The sequence below is a fragment of the Halichondria panicea genome, chromosome 9 (genome assembly GCF_963675165.1).
Source record: "Halichondria panicea chromosome 9, odHalPani1.1, whole genome shotgun sequence".
Taxonomy (NCBI): Eukaryota; Metazoa; Porifera; class Demospongiae; order Suberitida; family Halichondriidae; genus Halichondria; species Halichondria panicea.
This window is the reverse complement of record NC_087385.1, coordinates 4,264,412-4,283,611: the sequence shown is the minus strand read 5'-3', so window position 1 is coordinate 4,283,611 and position 19,200 is coordinate 4,264,412. Positions and strand designations below refer to the sequence as shown.

The 19,200-nt window shown below is 44.9% G+C and overlaps 3 protein-coding genes across 5 annotated transcripts in view; 1 reads left to right on the top strand and 2 right to left on the bottom strand.

Moving 5' to 3' along the window:
- Positions 1–12: 12 nt before the first annotated feature.
- LOC135341352 (cAMP-dependent protein kinase catalytic subunit PRKX-like) lies at positions 13–3,899 on the bottom strand. Its single transcript, XM_064537873.1, has 8 exons — positions 3,578–3,899; positions 2,173–2,341; positions 1,528–1,704; positions 1,344–1,430; positions 1,003–1,125; positions 763–916; positions 567–644; positions 13–335 (listed from the first exon to the last, which is right to left on the bottom strand). The coding sequence occupies exons 1-8, from the start codon at positions 3,816–3,818 to the stop codon at positions 210–212; spliced, it is 1,155 nt and encodes a 384-aa protein (XP_064393943.1). The 5' UTR covers positions 3,819–3,899; the 3' UTR covers positions 13–209.
- LOC135341346 (major facilitator superfamily domain-containing protein 1-like) lies at positions 3,900–7,996 on the top strand. 2 transcript variants are annotated; one of them, XM_064537867.1, is made up of 11 exons: positions 3,900–4,053; positions 4,150–4,382; positions 4,592–4,815; positions 5,006–5,114; positions 5,243–5,339; positions 5,513–5,723; positions 5,822–5,958; positions 6,256–6,439; positions 6,742–6,869; positions 6,993–7,243; positions 7,785–7,996. In XM_064537867.1, the coding sequence occupies exons 1-11, from the start codon at positions 4,014–4,016 to the stop codon at positions 7,851–7,853; spliced, it is 1,683 nt and encodes a 560-aa protein (XP_064393937.1). In that variant the 5' UTR covers positions 3,900–4,013; the 3' UTR covers positions 7,854–7,996. The 2 variants fall into 2 exon arrangements, with proteins under 2 accessions (XP_064393937.1, XP_064393936.1); XM_064537866.1 differs by having other exon boundaries at positions 3,901–4,059.
- The window catches only part of LOC135341342 (myosin-VIIa-like), an 11,765-nt gene continuing 558 nt past the window's right edge, over positions 7,994–19,200 (bottom strand). For both annotated transcript variants that reach the window (XM_064537862.1, XM_064537863.1), the window contains 35 exons: positions 19,089–19,200; positions 18,959–19,033; positions 18,567–18,873; positions 18,332–18,474; positions 18,156–18,272; positions 17,827–18,004; positions 17,389–17,651; positions 17,112–17,280; positions 16,941–17,056; positions 16,636–16,878; positions 16,263–16,462; positions 15,955–16,144; positions 15,636–15,815; positions 15,178–15,504; positions 14,856–15,054; positions 14,396–14,733; positions 14,040–14,239; positions 13,645–13,891; positions 13,361–13,534; positions 12,963–13,190; positions 12,358–12,528; positions 12,109–12,218; positions 11,682–11,862; positions 11,392–11,515; positions 11,109–11,296; positions 10,808–11,029; positions 10,635–10,716; positions 10,444–10,535; positions 10,122–10,342; positions 9,884–9,989; positions 9,585–9,786; positions 9,195–9,420; positions 8,883–9,066; positions 8,574–8,657; positions 7,994–8,435 (listed from right to left, as the gene is read on the bottom strand). The exon at positions 19,089–19,200 is cut by the window's right edge and continues 80 nt beyond it. In XM_064537862.1, the coding sequence (XP_064393932.1) occupies positions 8,163–8,435; positions 8,574–8,657; positions 8,883–9,066; positions 9,195–9,420; positions 9,585–9,786; positions 9,884–9,989; positions 10,122–10,342; positions 10,444–10,535; positions 10,635–10,716; positions 10,808–11,029; positions 11,109–11,296; positions 11,392–11,515; positions 11,682–11,862; positions 12,109–12,218; positions 12,358–12,528; positions 12,963–13,190; positions 13,361–13,534; positions 13,645–13,891; positions 14,040–14,239; positions 14,396–14,733; positions 14,856–15,054; positions 15,178–15,504; positions 15,636–15,815; positions 15,955–16,144; positions 16,263–16,462; positions 16,636–16,878; positions 16,941–17,056; positions 17,112–17,280; positions 17,389–17,651; positions 17,827–18,004; positions 18,156–18,272; positions 18,332–18,474; positions 18,567–18,873; positions 18,959–19,033; positions 19,089–19,200 (6,472 nt within the window). In that variant the 3' untranslated portion in view covers positions 7,994–8,162. The remainder of the gene's footprint in view (positions 8,436–8,573; positions 8,658–8,882; positions 9,067–9,194; positions 9,421–9,584; positions 9,787–9,883; positions 9,990–10,121; positions 10,343–10,443; positions 10,536–10,634; positions 10,717–10,807; positions 11,030–11,108; positions 11,297–11,391; positions 11,516–11,681; positions 11,863–12,108; positions 12,219–12,357; positions 12,529–12,962; positions 13,191–13,360; positions 13,535–13,644; positions 13,892–14,039; positions 14,240–14,395; positions 14,734–14,855; positions 15,055–15,177; positions 15,505–15,635; positions 15,816–15,954; positions 16,145–16,262; positions 16,463–16,635; positions 16,879–16,940; positions 17,057–17,111; positions 17,281–17,388; positions 17,652–17,826; positions 18,005–18,155; positions 18,273–18,331; positions 18,475–18,566; positions 18,874–18,958; positions 19,034–19,088) is intronic.

Sequence of the window (19,200 nt, the reverse complement as noted above, 5' to 3'; positions counted from 1 at the left end):
TTACATAACAAGTTAAGTTGAGGGTATAATAATAATTGTATGAAGCTGAGACAAAAGTACGTAACAATGCTATACAGTTTTAGATTGCCCGAGTCTAGAAAAAGTAGCAATATTACTTTGGTATAAATATAAAACTAAATTGTTATGAGTGTACAAAACATAATGGTGTCTGCTGTGAGAAAGAAGGCAAGGTTGACATACAAAGAGTGTTAGAAGTCCTTGAAAGGCTCCACATCAGCATCCTTGAGGGGTAAGACATTAAACCAGCCATCTTCAGGGTATCGCTCAAAGTTACGAGTGTCTCCGGGGTGTGTGACTCGTGGGACGATGGGAGGCTGTGTGGGATTGATTGATTGTTTGCCTATTTGCAGCTAGGGATATGTGGTATCAGGAGTGCATGTACTCCTGGTGGTATGCATTTGTTTGTACACAAAAACAATAATTGAAGGCACTATACTTAGTTAGATAATACCACAAGTAAGTTAGTTCGATAATACCACAAGTAAGTTGCCTGACTCAGTTCCCAAACCCTACAAGAGCTAATTAATGGTGTACATGTAACTTACTGGGATCTTCCGCTGGAGACAGGCGTCCCAGTCCACACCCTTGAACCACTTGTGCTGCTTCACATCGTCCACTCCACCCTACACACAGATAGACATTTAAATTACACAGAGAATCAATGAAATGCATTTATCCTCCTAACTACAACCCTTGGCATTCAAACTCCCTCTATTGTTAAGGACATTATTAACAGCTCACCTTTAAACTTCCCAGTCGCCTTGTCACATCTCTAACCAGCAGTTTCTTGACGAGGTCCTTAGCGTTAGGCTCCAGGTGTCTCGGCCAGTCTATCTTAGCCTCAAGAATCTTCTCGTATATTCGGAACGGGTGCTCATCAAAGAATGGAGGGTAGCTGCATGTTAACAAATAAATTATAAACAACACTAATTATCAGTTAGAGTACCCACGCCCGCCCCCACACACACCACATGCACTTACCCGACTAGCATCTCATAAATGAGTATCCCAAGGGCCCACCAGTCCACCAATTTGGAGTGTCCCCTGCCTTGAATGATCTCCGGAGCTAGATACTCTGGCGTCCCACACAGTGTGTACGTGCGTCTGTCGGGGGTAGCCAACATGCATTACACAACAAGAAAGATAGGCACGAGTATAATATACATAGCTAGGCAACTGATGATTGATTGGTCAGGGAATTCCAAATTGTATTAATTTCACAAAACCAAGGAGGAAATGCCCACTTACTGTGCCTACTATCAGGTGTCACTTATCAATTAAGTGTATAGCAAAATAAAGGTGGGTGTACTGTGTTGTCTCACCTGTCTACCAGTTTCTTTGCAAACCCGAAGTCCGTAATCTTTATATGACCTGTACTGTCCAGCAGTATGTTCTCAGGTTTCAGATCTCTGCACACAAAACACTATTTGAAAAATATCTTTATATAGGCATATGCATGCAAGCTTCTATTTGAGGCTGGCATAATTATAACAGAGTCAGGCTCACCTGTAAACTATGTGCAGACTGTGAAGGTAGTCTAGAGCCATGACAATCTCTGATGCAAAGAAGAGACCCACAGTGTTATCGAATCGATGCGCTGTCCGGAGGTAAGTGAAGAGCTCTCCACCAGACACGTACTCTAACAGCATGTACAGGAACCGGTTGTCATGGTGCGACCATATCCTAGTGTGTGTGTGTGTGTGTGTGTGTGTGTGTGTGTGTGTGTGTGTGTGTGTGTGTGTGTGTGTGTGTGTGTGCGTGTGTAGGGGTGTGTGTGTGTGTGTGTTGTGTGTGTGTGTGTGTGTGTGTGTGTGTGTGTGTGTGTGTGTGTGTGTGTGTGTGTGTGTGTGTGTGTGTGTGTGTGTGTGTGTGTGCGTGTGTGGGGGGGTGTATGAATATGACATATGTCATTCATTGCGGGGGCAATACCTCATGAATACAATAATGAAGAGAGACTAACATGTTAGGGTTAGGTAATAGTTCAGAAAGGTTCGCACACACCTGGTTATTAAAAAAAATCATAAAGTCTCTAATATGCAAAATTAAAATTGTATAGTATTCAAGATTCTATAATGTGATGTGGGATCGCCTGAAGCCTTGACAATGTAACCATGCACACACACACACACACCACACAAGCAGATGACATACATGTTCACTATGAAGGGATGTGAGATGACTGCCAGAATAGTTTTCTCAGAGTTGACGTGCTCCACTTGTCTTAATCTGATCACCTCCGATATCGTCATTATTTTGAGCGCGTAGTATGCTCCAGTGGGTATGTCACGAGCCAGGACCACTCGGCCAAACGTCCCTGTGCCTGTGTGTGTTGTGTGAGGGGGGAGGTATACATATGTGAGTGAAATGTACGCACTGGGGGCCCTTAACTGTTAACATTCTAGGCTGAAAACACACCATTTCAATTCTTCGTATACTGCACAGAGAACACAGAGACAGACTGTTAATGGCCAGGCCATTACAATACAATAAACAAACGTCTTATGTTTACAGACTTAGATCAGTTATAATATTTGGCAATTAGTGGTATTTATATTTAATGGTATTTGCACAATCTTGGGTTACCATCCACCACTCATCTACTCAACAATAGGTCAGTCACCTTTGAACCATAAGCATTGTTAGACACCCAGGCCACACTATTATGATACTCTTATATAACATTTCATTATACAATAATATAGACTAGAGCCTGCAATATCACATTAAACAATAAGATGGGCAAAGTGATTTTTTTGGCATGGTATATATAGTTGGATGCGCAATAAGTCAACAGGGCTATGGCTCAAAGCCACTGCCTCCTCTGAGGTCATGCTGGAAATGGAAATGCTATAACAGGTAGGTATCCTAATGTAATACAATACAGAGTTGTATTCCACAGCAGGGGCCATTGACTATATTCCACAGCAGGGACCATTGACTATATTCCACAGCAGGGACCATTGACTATATTCCACAGCAGGGACCATTGACTATATTCCACAGCAGGGGCCATTGACTATATTCCACAGCAGGGACCATTGACTATATTCCACAACAGGGACCATTGACTATATTCCACAGCAGGGACCATTGACTATATTCCACAGCAGGGACAATTGACTATATTCATACTATATAATTATATGACTCGTTGGACAAACAAGCAAGCAACAGAATGTGTTCTCTAGGGAGAATGATAGAACACACTTGTTACTAAATAAGACTTTACTTGTAACTCCTACAGGCTCTCACTTGTAGCTTAACGAGCTCAATATAAAGATGACATCATTATTTATCATCACCGGCACTGTAGTGCCCTTAGCCCCTTATACTATACCACCCACATTGCACATTGTCAGTGAGTGTGTGAATGGACAGACAATACAGCTAGAAACAAACCAGCTCACTACAGAAATAAACACCCACTAAAAGGGGTAGCGAGAACATCAATAGATGAGAACTAGAACCAATTAAGGCTGATTAGCACCAATTGAGCTCCCATAACAACACTGGGCATATGGCTGCATTACAGCAAGCAGTATACAACACAACTCACCTATGGTTTGCTGTATCTCTAGCTCTCTGAGTGAGTATTTTCTCGTGAACTTGGCGGCCTTTGCTGCGAGCACAGGACTGGAGTCCAGGGAGACTTGCCCCAGGTGATGAGCTAGGTCCAATGCTGAGGCCATGGGTTGAGCCTGGGGGGAGGATATCTGGAGGCCAGCTGGAGATCCTAGTTCACTTGAGCCGCTTGTGCTGCTCAGATCTGTCATGTCAGACTCGCCTATGTAGGCCATTCTATTAAAAAAGCTAAAGCTTTGCTACTAATTACATTTCTTGATCAGATCCCTCTAGATAGCTCTAATTAAAGGAAAAGTTGGGCGTTGCCGTTGTTTTGATTAGAGTAATTTCTAAAAATAAATCACATGGCTTTCTAAGAAGCCAAGTAGTTACTAACTCTTCAGTAAAGGCCACAAGGCCTGAGTTGTGATATGGAAGACCAAAATGAAAAGCAGAGCTTACTCCAAAAAGGTGCAGGTGTGTCATCCCATGCAACATGATTGCCAATCCAATATTCATCCAATATACACAATTACAAACACACTCATCCCCACCCCATCCCTCCAGACACCAGTAGTATTGGCTCAAACATAACAGAAGTACTCAAAATCAACCCCCCAAGTGTAGCACTCCCTGAAGATGTGGAGATGGCAGCGGGTTTCAATTGCGAGACGTTCCTGCCCTGTGACCCTCGACGATGGTTGCATCGGTTCCTCATGATCTTCCTCATGTGCATGCTCAGCTTTGGCAGTTATTACGTGTATGACAATCCAGCTGCTCTCCAGAGGACCTTCATTAATGTGAGTGATCATTACATACATGCAGTGTGTGTGTGTGCCCGTTGTTTGCGGTGGTGTTAATAATGTAAACAACATTGTTCGCATTGTTCATTGTAGTTCCACAGCACTTACCACCATTTTTATTGTTTAAGCTCTTAATTGAGAACTGCAAAATAACATCAGCTTCATTATCAACCTTCCCCCCCTCCCCCCCCCCCTCCCCCCCCCAGGTGATGGGCATTGATACTGCCCAGTATTCTCTCCTTTACTCTCTCTACTCGTGGCCCAACGTCATCCTCTCTATCTTCGGAGGGTTCCTTCTGGATAGGGTGTTTGGGATCCGGATAGGCACCGTGGTGTTCAGTGCTCTCATTGTAGTGGGGCAGATCGTATTCGCTCTGGGTGGCTTTGTTAACAGCTTTGCAGTAATGCTGGTGGGACGATTCATATTCGGGTGAGTGGGTTATTAGTACAACATACATCACACACCCACACACTACACACACACACACACACCCTCACCTTCCACACACACACACCCTCACTCTCCACACACACACACACACACACACACCCTCACCTTCCACACACACACACCCTCACTCTCCACTCACACACACACACACACACACACACACTCACAGACTGGGAGGGGAGAACCTGGCAGTGGCACAGAACACATATGCAGTAGCATGGTTTAAAGGAAGGGAACTCAACATGGTGTTTGGTCTACTTCTATCTGTATCAAGACTGGTGAGCCACGCCCACTTAAGTGAATCTCATAGCAACAGTTGCGATCAATAGTACTAGCTTGCTTTCATGGTTGGTGATTTCACTCTTGTTGTTTCATGTTTTCCTCTCTGTCTTTGTTACCTCCCCAGGGCAGCACAGTGAACATGAACACCAACAACATCATCTACTCTGGTCTATCAGGAATCTCACCGAATTATGTCCGCCTTGGAATTGTACTTATGTTCGGTTCGTTGGTGCAGTAACAGTATAGCCAAATAATAAGTGTTTGGGTTTCATATTATGACAATTGTACAATTATCAAATTTCATGGATGTTTATACTGTATGCTCAGTAGATTCAACACTGCATGGTGACTTGGATTCAGTAGTACATGATGACTATGGTTCCTTATTAATCAGGTGCTGGCTACTGCTTATTGTCGCTCCTAGCAGCTGTTGTCCTGGGCCTGTTTGACAAGAGAGCTGAGAGAATCACTAAGAGGAAGGAGGCCACCACTGGTGAGAAGATCAGCCTCAAAGACATCAAGTCTTTCCCCCTCATACTGTGGCTCGTCTTCATCGTCTGTGTCACCTACTACGTCACTGTATTCCCGTTCATCGGACTAGCCAAGTGAGTCTAGCAGGAAGTAAAGTGGGTGGTACCTACTGGGCATGCCCCGCCCCTTTCTTACACTGTTCGACGCTCATTATAATAATACTCTCACACAGTGTGTTCCTGATTGACAAGTACGGGGTAACCACACAGACGGCTAATGTGCTCAACAGCCTGGTGTACATCATGTCAGCCGCCATCTCTCCTTTCCTGGGTGTGATCGTAGACAAAACTGGGTTCAACCTTTTCTGGAGTGAGTAGCGTATCAGTCACCTCTACACTCAGAACTATATACACATAAGATCAACTATTTCACTTGCATCTTCCCCTCAATATATACTACGAATTCAACATTCTTTTGTAAGTTTTATTGCTCCTGAGTTGCTGTGCTAGACAGCTCAGTGAATCACATGCACTGCATTTAATAAATCACTCCTCTAGTTTCTTTATAAACATTCAAGACCGTACTGTTCCAGACTACAGTGTATCATGTATCACCCCCCCTCACACACACACACGCACACACACACACATACCCGCACACACACAGTGAATCTAGGGGTGGTGCTGACGCTGGGTGCCCATGCAATGTTTGCCTTCCTCCCTGCCACGCCCATATTCCCCTACATCATCATGATTATCATGGGCCTTGCCTATTCTCTCCTCGCCTGCGCTCTCTGGCCTCTCGTCTCCTTTATTGTACCAGAGTACCAGCTGGGAACTGCCTATGGAATGTGAGTGTGCATGTTAAAAATATAAAGATGGTTAAAGGAATTTTTGTGCTTGTAACAACAAACCCGATGTGGTATTGCAAAGAATGTGTGGAATCCCTTGTACATGTGTACTTTAATCCCAGCAGCATAAGTACTGCATGTTTGCAAAGAGATCTCACTGTATATGTAAGGTCCCTTAAAAGTTGAATGTCAAGCTTTGTTATAGGTGCCCTTATAAGTGCCTGTAGTAGCTAACTCAGCACACTAAAAGGGGTCATATAATGATAGCACACTAGTGATGAGTTATTGTTTCTCTCCTCCAGTATGCAGGCTGTGCAGAATCTTGGCCTAGCTGTGGTAACGTATGTGGCTGGGGCAATTGTGGACAGTAAAGGCTACCTCATACTGGAAGTATTCTTCATGGCCTGCCTCTGCATCTGCGTTATTGCAGGTACGTCAAGTTAGATAGCTTGTATTGAATACATCTATAGCCTGGAGTGTACTGTAACCATTATATAGGGAACATGTGTACATGCATGCTTTTGTTTCATCCCTCCCACACACACACCCTCAGGTATTCTCATCTACATACTAGACTCTGGAGCAGGAGGCAAGCTCAACATGTCTGCCTGGCATCGTAGGAAAGTGTTGGCAGAGGAAGAGGCTCTGGAACAGAAGGAGAAAGAGGCAGCTGGCAATGTGTCCACCTCATCAGGTGGTAAAGACATCTTTGAGTCTGGAGGTAGCTACAACTACACCAGTCCATTCAAGCCAAACAGTGCCTTCCACATTAGAAACAGACTACTCTCAAAGATGGGAGCTCCAGTAAGCAAATTGTGTGCCATGGTTGTATATGCATGCAGTGAGAGTGCACAGCACATGTACTTGTTTTAGATGTTATTGTATGTATAATTTATAGACATTAAATGTAATTAGACACTAGATCTACATGGGAAGTACATGGGAAAAGTGCCTCAGAGCAGGTATACTATGGGACTTAGTATACCTGCAAGTTTACTTAGTATACCTAGTATTCCTTTGTCAAGTAATTGTATTGTAGTCAAGCGGTTTGCGCATGCACACTAGTATCTAAATGAGTTAGACACTGTTTTGTCGGTGTCCATGTGATTTAGAAGCCCTCGACCACTTTAGTACCCTCGCTATACGCTCGGGATACTAAATCAGTGCCTTTGGGCTTCTAAATCCCATAGACACCTCCAAAACAGTGTCTAACTATTATTTAATTATCTCATTATAGCCTTTAGTAGTTATGTATGTTGTCTTGGCTATGTATCAGTTGAAGCCCTTTCTTGCATCTCTTCAATTCACGCACTAGCTCATCTCCCTTCTCCCCTCTCTCTCACAGATGCCCGAGCATGTGGCAGAGGTGACCCCTTTCCTGAAGAGTTACGCTCATGTCGGCTTCTTCAAGTAATAACAGCTGCTCTGTGAACCATGACTTTTGTTTATAATATAGGGGTAGCCAATGAGTGATGTAACCTTGTTGTGCATTGATTACCGTACGTGTGTTTGTAAAAGTACCCCTTGTTGTTTGTTTTTTATGTTTTTGGCAAATTATAATTATTGGCATTTAAAAACATGAAGAGATAGACACAATTGACAGTTTCTAAAAAGTATGTAATTATACAATCATGTACTATAAATAAATACGGCTGCTAAAGTTTCAATACACACAAACATGCATGGTATAAAAAGCTAAAAAGTGTTCTTAAGTGATGTTAGGTTAATAGTGCCTTCCTCTGTTGTTGCCTGCGGGAGGTCTACCCGCTGCAATGCTGGGTGGGCGTTGCTGGACTCCTCCTGGCTTCTTATCTCTGTTCATTGTCGTCAGCATCAAGGAGATGTAAGACGTCAAGAGGTCGTCCATCTTATAGCCGAGGCTGGTCTCACATAGGAGGCGACTGCCACGCACCAGGTTACCAATCGTCATGTGGAAGTAGTTAGTCCCGCTTGACCAGTTGGAGATCTTGGTGAACGGGTGGGTGGCCAGAATATCCTGTGACCGTGTGTGTGTGTGTGTGTGTGGTGGGTGAGTGGGTGGGTGGAGCTTGTATTGTGGTGAGGGTGTGGGATGAGGTTATGGGGTATATGTTAGTAGTGAGAGTGTGTGGAGAGAGAGAGTGTGGAGACGTACCTTGTTCTGTGGGTTGATGAGCATGACTCCATTCCTGTTGATGGCAATGAGGAGCACCTCCGGATAGTTAATCTCAGTGGATTGCTGCAGAAAAGAGGAGAGGTCAATCAAAAACATCACTGAAGTATTATCAGGAGTAGAAGAATTCATCCTACATGTACTCCTGGTATTATAGTATACATAAGCACGAAATATGCACGCTATATGTATGGTGGGTTATTTTCGTATAGTGGATACAAAAATTTGCACCAACAAAAAATGCATGTGATGTGCATGCGATATATAATGTGTGTCGATAAACGGACTTGCCTTCACTTCAAAGAATGCTGACCCAAAGGTAGGCCATTTGCTGACGTGTTTGAGGAACCCGACCTTCCCATCCTCCGAGGAGCGTGCAGAGTGGCGATTGAAGTTAGCCACAATGGCCTTCTTCCAGTCGTCAGGGGAGTACTCACGGATCACGTCCATTGGTACAAGTTCTCGCAGTATTTGACTACAGGGGAAAAACAGGAGGGATTTTCATTAGCTACAATCAGCTGAGAAAAGTAAATACAATGCTCAATGATTTCTAAAAGGGCTTGTTTTTATTTGTTTAGAGAAGTAATTTTTTGTCAGACTTACGGAATGAACTGGAACTTTGACTTATTGTCTCCAAACTTGACTCGGTAGATAAAGGCTCCCATCTGAGCTGCATCGTCCCTTGTGCACTTGTGGTAACCACGGAGATATTTGGGTAGCTCCTGGTGGTAATGGAACATGATGTCGGCCACTCTGTCGCGACCAATCACAGTGCTTGACCAGATCTTCTTCATAAAGAACACCTGGTACTGAAGGTTGGGCTGAGAGCCTGAGTAGACATAACAAGACTTAGAGCATCAACAAAGAAATCACTGGATAAATCACAGGTTTATTTTCCAAAAAATGTTGGTCAAATCAGTTTGGTAACGAGGTATAATTATACTGATACAGTAAGAAAGTGTGTGTGCAGACTATTAATTGAACAGCACTCACCATCCCTAGCCTGCCTGGCTCTCTTGAGCCACTCAGTGAGGTGCCGCACAAAGTCAAAGAAGAAGTCACCGTCTGGGACGCTGATGACCTTGTCCGTAATCTTGACAAACAGGGAGAAACCCTCGGCAGTACGGAGTCCGAGACGCTCGGCAATACTGGCACAGAAGTCCTTGGAGCGAGTGCTCGAGTCAACTTCAAACGCCTGGGCAAAACAATAAAGACAAGGTAAAATGCAGTCTACAGTGAAGATAATTATCTCAATCGATGTGCTGCTACTAATTAACAGTGGCTACTCTCACCTGGTTCGACTCATCGGGGAAGTACACCTTGTGGAAGATCTGAGTGGTCTTGCTCTGAATGGCATCTACCTCCACCAAGTGGGGAGGGTAACGACGGGCGCCGGAACTGGGGGAGGGGGACGGAAGGTTAGTTACTATACAAGCACTTCATCGTACACGTTTTAAACAAATTCTTACGTGTCCATAATGAATTACTACAATTCAACTTAAACTAGCCATCATATTGTACAGGTCTTACTGTATTGTCTTGTGAAGCCTCTGTTGACAGTCTGTAGCCAGTGGGTTTCTAGTCACCCGAGTGCGGAGGAAGAGAGTGACTTCCTTCTGGAGAGTGGTGGAGCAGGGGAAGAGACCAGTGGCCAACCAGAGTAGCTCCCAGCCGCGATCCTCACTCGTACGGAACTTGTTGTCAGTCAGCTGCTTCACTATTTGACAGTAGATCTCATCTCGCAACACCTCCTGCATAGGGATTAATCACAACAAAGTGATTACTACCATTGAATAATTATAACTGAAGGAAGGTAATCATTATTTTTATGCTGCTGTTAAATTGGACTCACATGAACGAGAGCGCACTCGAAAATTTGGTCGGTGAGGTCTGTTCCTAGTCTCAGTTTCTTGGAGGGGTAGTCGCCCATGTACTTCATTATAGGTGATCAGTTGTCAAGGAAACAACATTAATGACATGTAAAATCGTTATAGTATAAACACAGTTACATGCAGATAATACACAGACAGTATGCAAGGATATCTAAGAAAGAGTGTGCCGCCTTGTCCTGGACGTCGTCTGGTTGAGAGAGTAGCTTCTTGAGCAGGGGAAGTTTGATCGGATCCTGAGAGAAAAAATACAACGTTAAAAATAAAATGTGCCATTGTTGTAAATCAAGCAACAAGCAATGTTCTACTGTGTACACAACAACTGACTCTTGAGAATCCCCAGAGTTCGTTGTCGCCCTTGCGTCGAAATGCCCCCCGTGAGAGGGAGCGGGACAGTGTCCTCTTGGGAGGGGCACGGAAGTGATCGATGGCAAACTCCTTGAGAGAGTGAGGCTTGACATCACTCTGGGGGTTACCTGACTCCAGAGCAGTCTTAGTGGTGGCTATGATTTTCTCGGCTGACTCAACAGTCTGGCCAGAGAATAGCGACTGAAGAGACAAAATAAAAGTAAAACGAAAAAATTCAGAATTTAAGGAAACAATATGAATGGAGTATCACATGACTTACAAGAATCTCAGCAGTAGGCTTGTTGATCGAGGGCAGGACGTAGACACACTCAGCAGGGAAGTCTCCTCGTGCATTGGTGCGGATACAGGTTCCGTAGCACCACCCACTCTTCATCACATCCTCTCCGTCGTCGTTGTCCAACTCAATCAGGTCACCCTTGCGGAAACTCAGGAATGCAGAGCCCTCGCCTGGGGTACGTGAAATGGTATAAACTGGTGCATGATGCCTACTTCCAAACACAGGTATGCTTCAAGTTATTAGTTCTGCTCTGAATGTTGCTTACCTGGACTCTGATAGTCCATCATTGCAATGACGTACTTTGACCTCTTACGTAGCCCCTCTAGGAACGAGTTGACCAAGTCTCGAATGTCCTCTCCGTTAACAGATGTGAAGGTGTACTCCTCACCCTGGGGGCAAATGAATGTGTATTACATATAGCTGACTGTACACGTACAGCTCCTAGACTGGAATGCAAAACCGAAAAGCTCTGTTGATCACAGCCAACAATTCTGATGTAAATCGTAAATATCCATGTATGTTAACCTAGTTGAATGTTTAACTACATTAGCTGACCTTGACAAGACTGAGAGTGAAGCTCTGCCCTTGTCCTCTGCTGGTCCTACTGCTAGAGCAGTTGGTGATCTCAGGGAAGGAGCACTCCAGTAAAACGTGCTCCTGATCATCCACAAAGTACACCCCCGTCCAGTTCACGGCAATGATCACCTCGTTCTTGGGCAGGGTGGGGCCAGAAAACCTGCGAGGGTGCAATGTAAGCGTGTACGTGACAACGTACTGCAAATCTTACATCATTAGTTCAAGGAGCTACAAAATCTTTAGCCAAAAACATCAATCAATTGGTCATTGTAGAGGAAAAAGCTAAGGCTAATAATCAAGAATTAACTAAACATTTGTACCTGAAAGCAATTTGTGCTTTTAAAGGTATTTTTATAGGTGGCAATTAAAAAGTGTTAGCTAATTTACGTAATATTGCTGTCCTGACCTGTAGGCCTCATAGAACCTTGAGAAGAGAAGTGGCCACTTGAGCTGGGCGTACTTGACAATCTCCTCCTTCACTCTTGATCGCTCGACCTTGTTACGCACGTACGGAGCCTAAAGGGAGACAAAACACAATCTTAGTAAAGAGTACACTGAAGAATGTTCAATAGCATGCACGGTTCATCACAGCTAGCTACGTAGAAACTAACTTACAACTTACAACCATAAAAGCTAATGATTCATTCGCACGTACCCTACTAAAGGACGAGATGACCATGTTCCTCCACTTGTCGGCCATAGCAGGTCCTGCCAGACAAGAGTCTGGTATGACAGTGGGGAGCATTCTCATGAGACGGTCTGGGTTCATCTGTGCACCCAGCTCCACATAGTACTGTTGTGCTGCCAGTGCTGCCAGGTCCTCATTCTGTGTGTATGGAGGTGCATGGGCTAGTGAAACTGCTGCTGTCTCTTAGCGTAGGGGTGCTGATAGTGCTTGTTTGACAATATTTTTTGCTCCTGCCATAGCATATTGTAGAAAGTACGTACAGATGTAGACATGCATGGGTAAAGGTATGGTGGCCAAAGCTGTGTGTGTTTGAGGGTGTGACAGCTGTACAGTGTAGGAGGGATGGTAATCAGAGTCATGCCCATACTAGTCCTCATTCTACTGCTGAGAGTAGCAATGAATAACAAACACAGCTAACTCACAAACACTCCATGAATGTGCTTGAAGGACACACCCATTTTAAACACAAAATGGGCACACAACAAAAGGGCACCAAGAAACTACTCTCTACGAATATAAGCACAATATGTATCTCGTACATATCAACAACAGTACAACAAACATGTACGAACTTTATCACAGCGGTACTCTCCAAACTTGATACCACGAACCACCTGCTGGTATATGAGGTTAGTACCAACAGGATCATCTGCAGGGTTGTGCCAGGGAGCAAAGATCTCCTTCCTGAAGAAGAGTCTCCATGGAGCATTCCTCTCTTGAGCTCCCAGCTCTTTAGCGTACTGCTCACACTGAGAGATGGCGTCCATGACGTGGTCTCCTCCACTGCCGAGTGATGACACCTGTGTGTGTGTGTGTGTGTGTGTAGGGGGGAGTGGGTGTATGACACAATAAAGACAAGTGTGTATACGTGTTGCTGATACACATTCTTTTGTGCATGTTCTGAGGTACATACATTGTACATACACACATCGTTTCTCTAGTCATAGTACATGTACTAGTGTTCTCTCACCTTGTCAAAGAGAGCTATGTAGAGTGAGAAACCAAACGAGTCTTTTAGACCAATCTTCTCAGCCAGTTGTAAGCACAGCTCCTTGGCTGTGGTTGCTGAGTCAGCAAGCAGGGTCTTGGTGTTGCCGTCCATAAAGGTAATGGGAAGCATCAAAGGCTTCTTGGACTTGGTGGCCTGCAAAACACACACACACATACTCATCTCTTGTTTCAGTACACTACTGTACTGTAACAGCTATATGCAATGTGGCTGGCTATACACTTGTATTGTACATTATAATTAACCTGAAGCTCTAGCCATGATGGAGGTTGGTGTCTGACTCCGTTGAGCTGTGTCCTACGCATTCTCTCCTCACAGTAGGGGGCATAGCCAGGGGGTCCCTCGCTGATGAAGCTACGCAGGTACTTGTTGAGTCTGCTAGAGGGGGCAAAACAGCCCACGCACAGTGAGAGGAGCACCCAGCCACGGGCGTGAGACGACTTTGACGAATTCTGAGTCAGCTGTTTACAAATCTGACAGTAGATTTCATCCCTGAGAGAGGGTGGGGAGAGGGCGAATATTTGAATGAAAAAGTTGAACTACTGTAAAGTTCTTAATAATCAATTGTCCTAGGAAGTGGTCTTTTATACACACACGTATACTAGTAATTATGCACGATGTTAGGCTTCATATAACTTACCGAAGCTCTGCCCTCAGGATTCCGTATCCAATGATGAAGTGAAGCTTCTCGAGGTTGTTGGTGGGTCGCTGCACAGCTACAGCTGTCTCTGCGTCCTGGATCTGTTCCATCATCTCCGGAGTGAGTTTGGACTTCTTCTTGAGAGTCATGGACGCAATCCTCTTACGCAAACTCTCCTTCTTACGTTCCTCTCCACGGATCTAGGGGGAACACTTCTTTGATACGTACCTCTAGTATAAATTGTGGATGAACCGTGGAAAACTGCTCTATTATAATTATAAGTTATGGCATCTTAAATAAGCAAATTAATTTTCTACGCAAGAGTTTATATAAACTGCAAATACTGCACATCTTACTTCTGCTGAGATTTGGTCAGCAGCTTTTGAGCTTCCAAACTTCTTGCTGATGGACCCATACAGTCTCTTGGCCAGGCTTTCCTCTTTCTGAGCCTCCATGGCCGGTTCTGGAAACTTTGGTTCCTGCATGTCACCCATAAACCGGAGGATCATAACCCAGATATCGATGGAGGCTTGACGATCTTGATCGTTCTTGAGACCCAGGAGAGGTTGCTTGAGAGGACGACGGATGTACGAGTGAGTGGCTTGACCCTGGAAGTAGGTGGCAGCAAACTTGGGGAATCGATAGTCGGCCAGATCCTCTTCTTCATCCTCAAGACGTGGAATGGATGTCATAGCTATGTGTATGTGTGTGTGGGGTGGGTGGGTGATGAATGATCCTGACAGCTAAACTAAAATACAGTGGTTGCTCTCGCTAGCTAGCTTACAAACATGCTAGCTATTGAGAATGGCAACTCACTTTCGTCAGAGTTACCATGCTCTCCCTCGGGCAAAAATCCAAACATCTGCTCGACAATCTTAGAGTCATCAACGGGCTGAGATCGCATAAGCTCTGCATCTCTCTCTTTCTGTTCTATCTCCTCCCTCTTGACAAGAGCATCCGTTCTCATCTTCTCCAACTCCTCGTACTTGTCCTGCTCTATCCTTGCAAGACGTTCCTGAGAGGGGGGAGGAAGGTTAATAAAGAGTAGCTTCAAATATGGCACACACACTCTCCAAATAATTATTCATGCACTCCTGATTATATACCGTCACATTGCACACACATGCACAGCACACACCTGATGCAGTCGCTCAGCTTCTTTCTTTGCCTCGGAAGCTTTCATCTTTTTCTTTAGTTCCTCCTCTTCCATCTTGCGAATCTTCTCAGCCTCTTTTCTCTTGCGGGTTTCGATCCTCTTTAGTAGCACTTGTTTCTTGGCGATCAAACGTCTGAAGTGACTCTGCAGTTTGATGATGCTCCCAATACGTCTCCTGAACCGTTTCCGAGCAATGAACCCACGGCAGAATCGCTGGAACCCAGTAACACGTTGCCTCATGAGACGGAACTGTAGTGTCAGTTTCCTAGCTCTCCATGTGGCTTGCAGGCGACGGAATCCACGTCTCATCTATACAGACAACAATTATAAATATACATCCTTACATTCTTACAAAATACACTCGCTGGAATACATGCTAACCCACGGAGAGCGACAATGACAGTGAATTTTTTAACGCAAACAACTCTCCGTGCACTCACAATGCGCCACTGTCTGGATGCCCGGTGACGACGATAGTTCTTTTGCAGGATGATGGCTGCCCCTCTCATGGCGAGGAACTTCCTGCGATGGATCCAGCCCTTGACCCAGCGTTGGATGAGGACCACGTAGCCAGTCAGAATCTTGTCTCTCTCGTCTTCAAGGAACTGGTCATCAGCATCCTAGGGGACGGGGTGAGGATGCATGTGGGAGGAGGGGTCGTTTAATGAATGCCATCCACACAGTTAAAGAATTAGTTACAGTACATCAACTGTTAGTTAGTCAAGAAGGGGACTTTTTTCTAACTCAGTCAATCTTCACCTTGATGAAAACCTTGGTGTACCCGATCTGCCAGTCATGGGTCGTTCCCTTGAAGACCTTGCTGCAGATCCTCTTGGAAGTGCTCTTGAAGTCATGGATGTCTGCCATTGTCAGTCCAGGGATGAGAACTCGGTAACGATCCACAAACTCGGCAAATGTGTGACGAATTGGGTAGCCAGCACGGCGGATTCTGCACATACGTATGGAGGAGTCACATTAGCAGGGAATTTAACAGCATACAGTAATTTGTAGAGCTAATTTTAAATAGCGCAAATAAAGAGTATCATCTACTGTCGTATGATAGTGACCTGATAGTTTCCATCATGCCAGAGTACCGAAGCTGACGGGTGCAGAGTTCACGGTCAAAGGTCAGCGGCTCCTTGAACTCGTTTGGCTTGATGCAACGCACGAAAAAGGGCTGACATTTACTGAGAGTCTTCATGAGTGAGTCCAGTGATTTCTTGAACTGCACACCAAGGGTGGGGGACTTCTTGCGGGTCTCCGACGTCTGCAGTCACATGAAAATCACATGAAATTACAAAAAATTGACGATTTCCTGCTAAAAAGTTAACACAAACACCCAAGCTAGAAAACACCCAAGAGCCAGAGTAAGCAATCAATTTTTCAAGCGATACGCATTTTGGTGTAGAGACAGTAGGTGACTCAGGTATACGAACTCACCATGGCTTTCTCGCCTGAGAAGAGCACTCCAATGAAAGGAGACTTGGAGGAGTTGAGGAGGTCAAAGAGGTCGTTGCTGAATGTGTCTCTGTTCTTCTCGAGGAAGCCGCTAGCATTGTAGAATACCGTGCCAGCAAAATGGTTGATACCAAATGCATGCACCTGGTCTGAGACTGGCTTGATGTAGTGGTTGTTCTTATGGTGCTGGTTGTGGAGCTTCCCCAACATGGACAAGTCTGTGCCCTGCATGGTGTGTGTACGTGTGTGTGGGTGTGTGTACGTGTGTGGGTGGAAGGTGTACCTACCTTGGGAAATCGACTCTCCTCGTCAATGAGAGAGATGAGGTTGAGGGGCTTGGCAGCTAAAAGGTCCAAGATTTCCTGATTGTCCACAAAATGAATGTGCTCCCACTTGATGCCCTCTGCAACATAAGACAAACTTAACGACTGTTTATTGTGACTCATACATGTAGTTACCCTTGTCGTACTCTGCCTGCTCCAGTTTGAAGATGTGGTGAACAAAGAACTGTTGGAGATTCTCGTTGCAGTAGTTAATGCACAGCTGCTCGAAGGAGTTGCTCTCAAATGTCTCAAAGCCGAAGATGTCCAGCACTCCAATAGACAACCTCTTTTGCTTAGGGTTTTCCTACAAAAACAAGTGCAATGAAACAACAAAAGACAGCCATAATTATAAACTATGTGCTAAAATACATTGTACAGTCTGTACATACTTTAGCCAATTGGCTATTTGCACCTTTGGTTTGAAGATTGTCCGGTTGATCTTTTGGACAATCCAGACGAACAGTCTCCCATAGATCCCCTTCACGAAGGCGTCGCAGACATCCTGTGCAGACCTGCCAGAGAGAGGGCTAACAATGGTCTCTCCTCTTGTGAGGGTGCGTTTTGTGCAGATTGATTTCTCGAGGGCATCCTTGTTCACCTGCAGGAAGGTGGCTGCCGTGGCTGACGCTTCTCTGTTCTGAATGTACGACACTGGCAGATTCTGCTTTTCCACCTCTGCAAGGAAAATATTAAGAGTATGACGGTTACGTAATACTGTGCCATGCTACTGTGCTAAACTGTTTGATATGCTTCAATTAGTCATAACATGAGGCCTGTGAATATTGTATTCTGCAGTTCCAACTAAGCCCAATTATTTGCAAATTGTTCCCCTTGTAAGCCGTACATGTACCTCCAAACTCAATGTTGCCGAGGTGCAGTACAAGAGCCACCACTGTCCAGATGTTGGCCATGTCCTCGTTTGAAAAGTTCAAGATTTTCATGGCCCCTCGTATTTGGCCAAAAAAGTCTGCATCTCCGAGGGTGCGCCCATCGCTGTCATAGGTTGAGTCGCAAGTTACACAGTTGCCCTGGGAGACAGGTGAAAATAAAGTAATAGCCTCTGGTGTACTCACAAGCAACAACATAAATGAACAAAATACAGCTTAATAGCACAAAATATTGACAATACAAACAGAAGCAGTTGCAGTAAATGTGTACATACATAATGGACTAGCTTACTTTGGTCAGGTAGGAGTAGGCATTCGGGTCCTTGACGAGCTGCAACTTGGCAAGCTCTGACTTGGTCATGCCAGCCAGCAAGCGGTAGAAAATGTGGTAGTTCCTCTCTCCCTCGAGCTGGAGAATTTTATTTATGTAATTGAATATAATTTCCGAGTTTGTGTGAGGATACTCACCTGGTAGACAAGCCTTGACTTCTCCAGCAGGTACTGCTCAATGTTGGCACCCTCAATGGTCCCATTGGAGGTGAAGTGCACGTCAATGTACTTGCCAAATCGACTGGAGTTGTCATTTCGCTTGGTTTTAGCATTCCCAAACGCTATAAAATAAACAAACAGTCAATACAGTTTGTAACTTTTCTAACAAAATAAACGTATACTGGTTGTAGTTTCATAACTTAGGATAATCTACCTTCCATAATGGGGTTGGCCTCGAGGATCTGCTGCTCAATCCATGAGTGCTGTCCACTCACGGCAGCCAAGAACGAGAGGATGAGTTTAGTGGATTCTGTCTTCCCGGCTCCACTCTCTCCACTGATGATCACACACTGGTTCCTCTGACCACGCTTCATGAAGTAGTAGGCATTGTCAGCAATGGCGAAGATGTGTGGAGACTCCTCCCCCAATTTTTTATCCTTGTATCTGTTGATGTGAGCCTGGTCGTAGACGGGGAGCAGCTGATAAGGGTTGATGGCCACCAGGATGGAGCCGGTGTACGTCTGGGGGTGGGGGGGAGGTTAGCAATGTTGTCAAAATTGGTACATGTAGAATGGCAACCACATAGAGTAAGTATTAGGTACGTACATAGATGAACTTGTTCTTGTATCTGACAAGCAGGTTGTGAAGGATGCCAGCCTCGTGCAGGTCACCAAGTCGGATCTAAACAACAAAATATATGATTTTGCAAGCTAAATCGACGTTAGAAGCTACATACCATGTCTTCGACCCCGTCAACAGAAGAGGGGTGCATTATCTTGATCTTGCTGGCATTCTTGGCCGAGATCCAGTGCTCATTCTCCTCGTCATCCAGCAGCTGGATCTGGCCT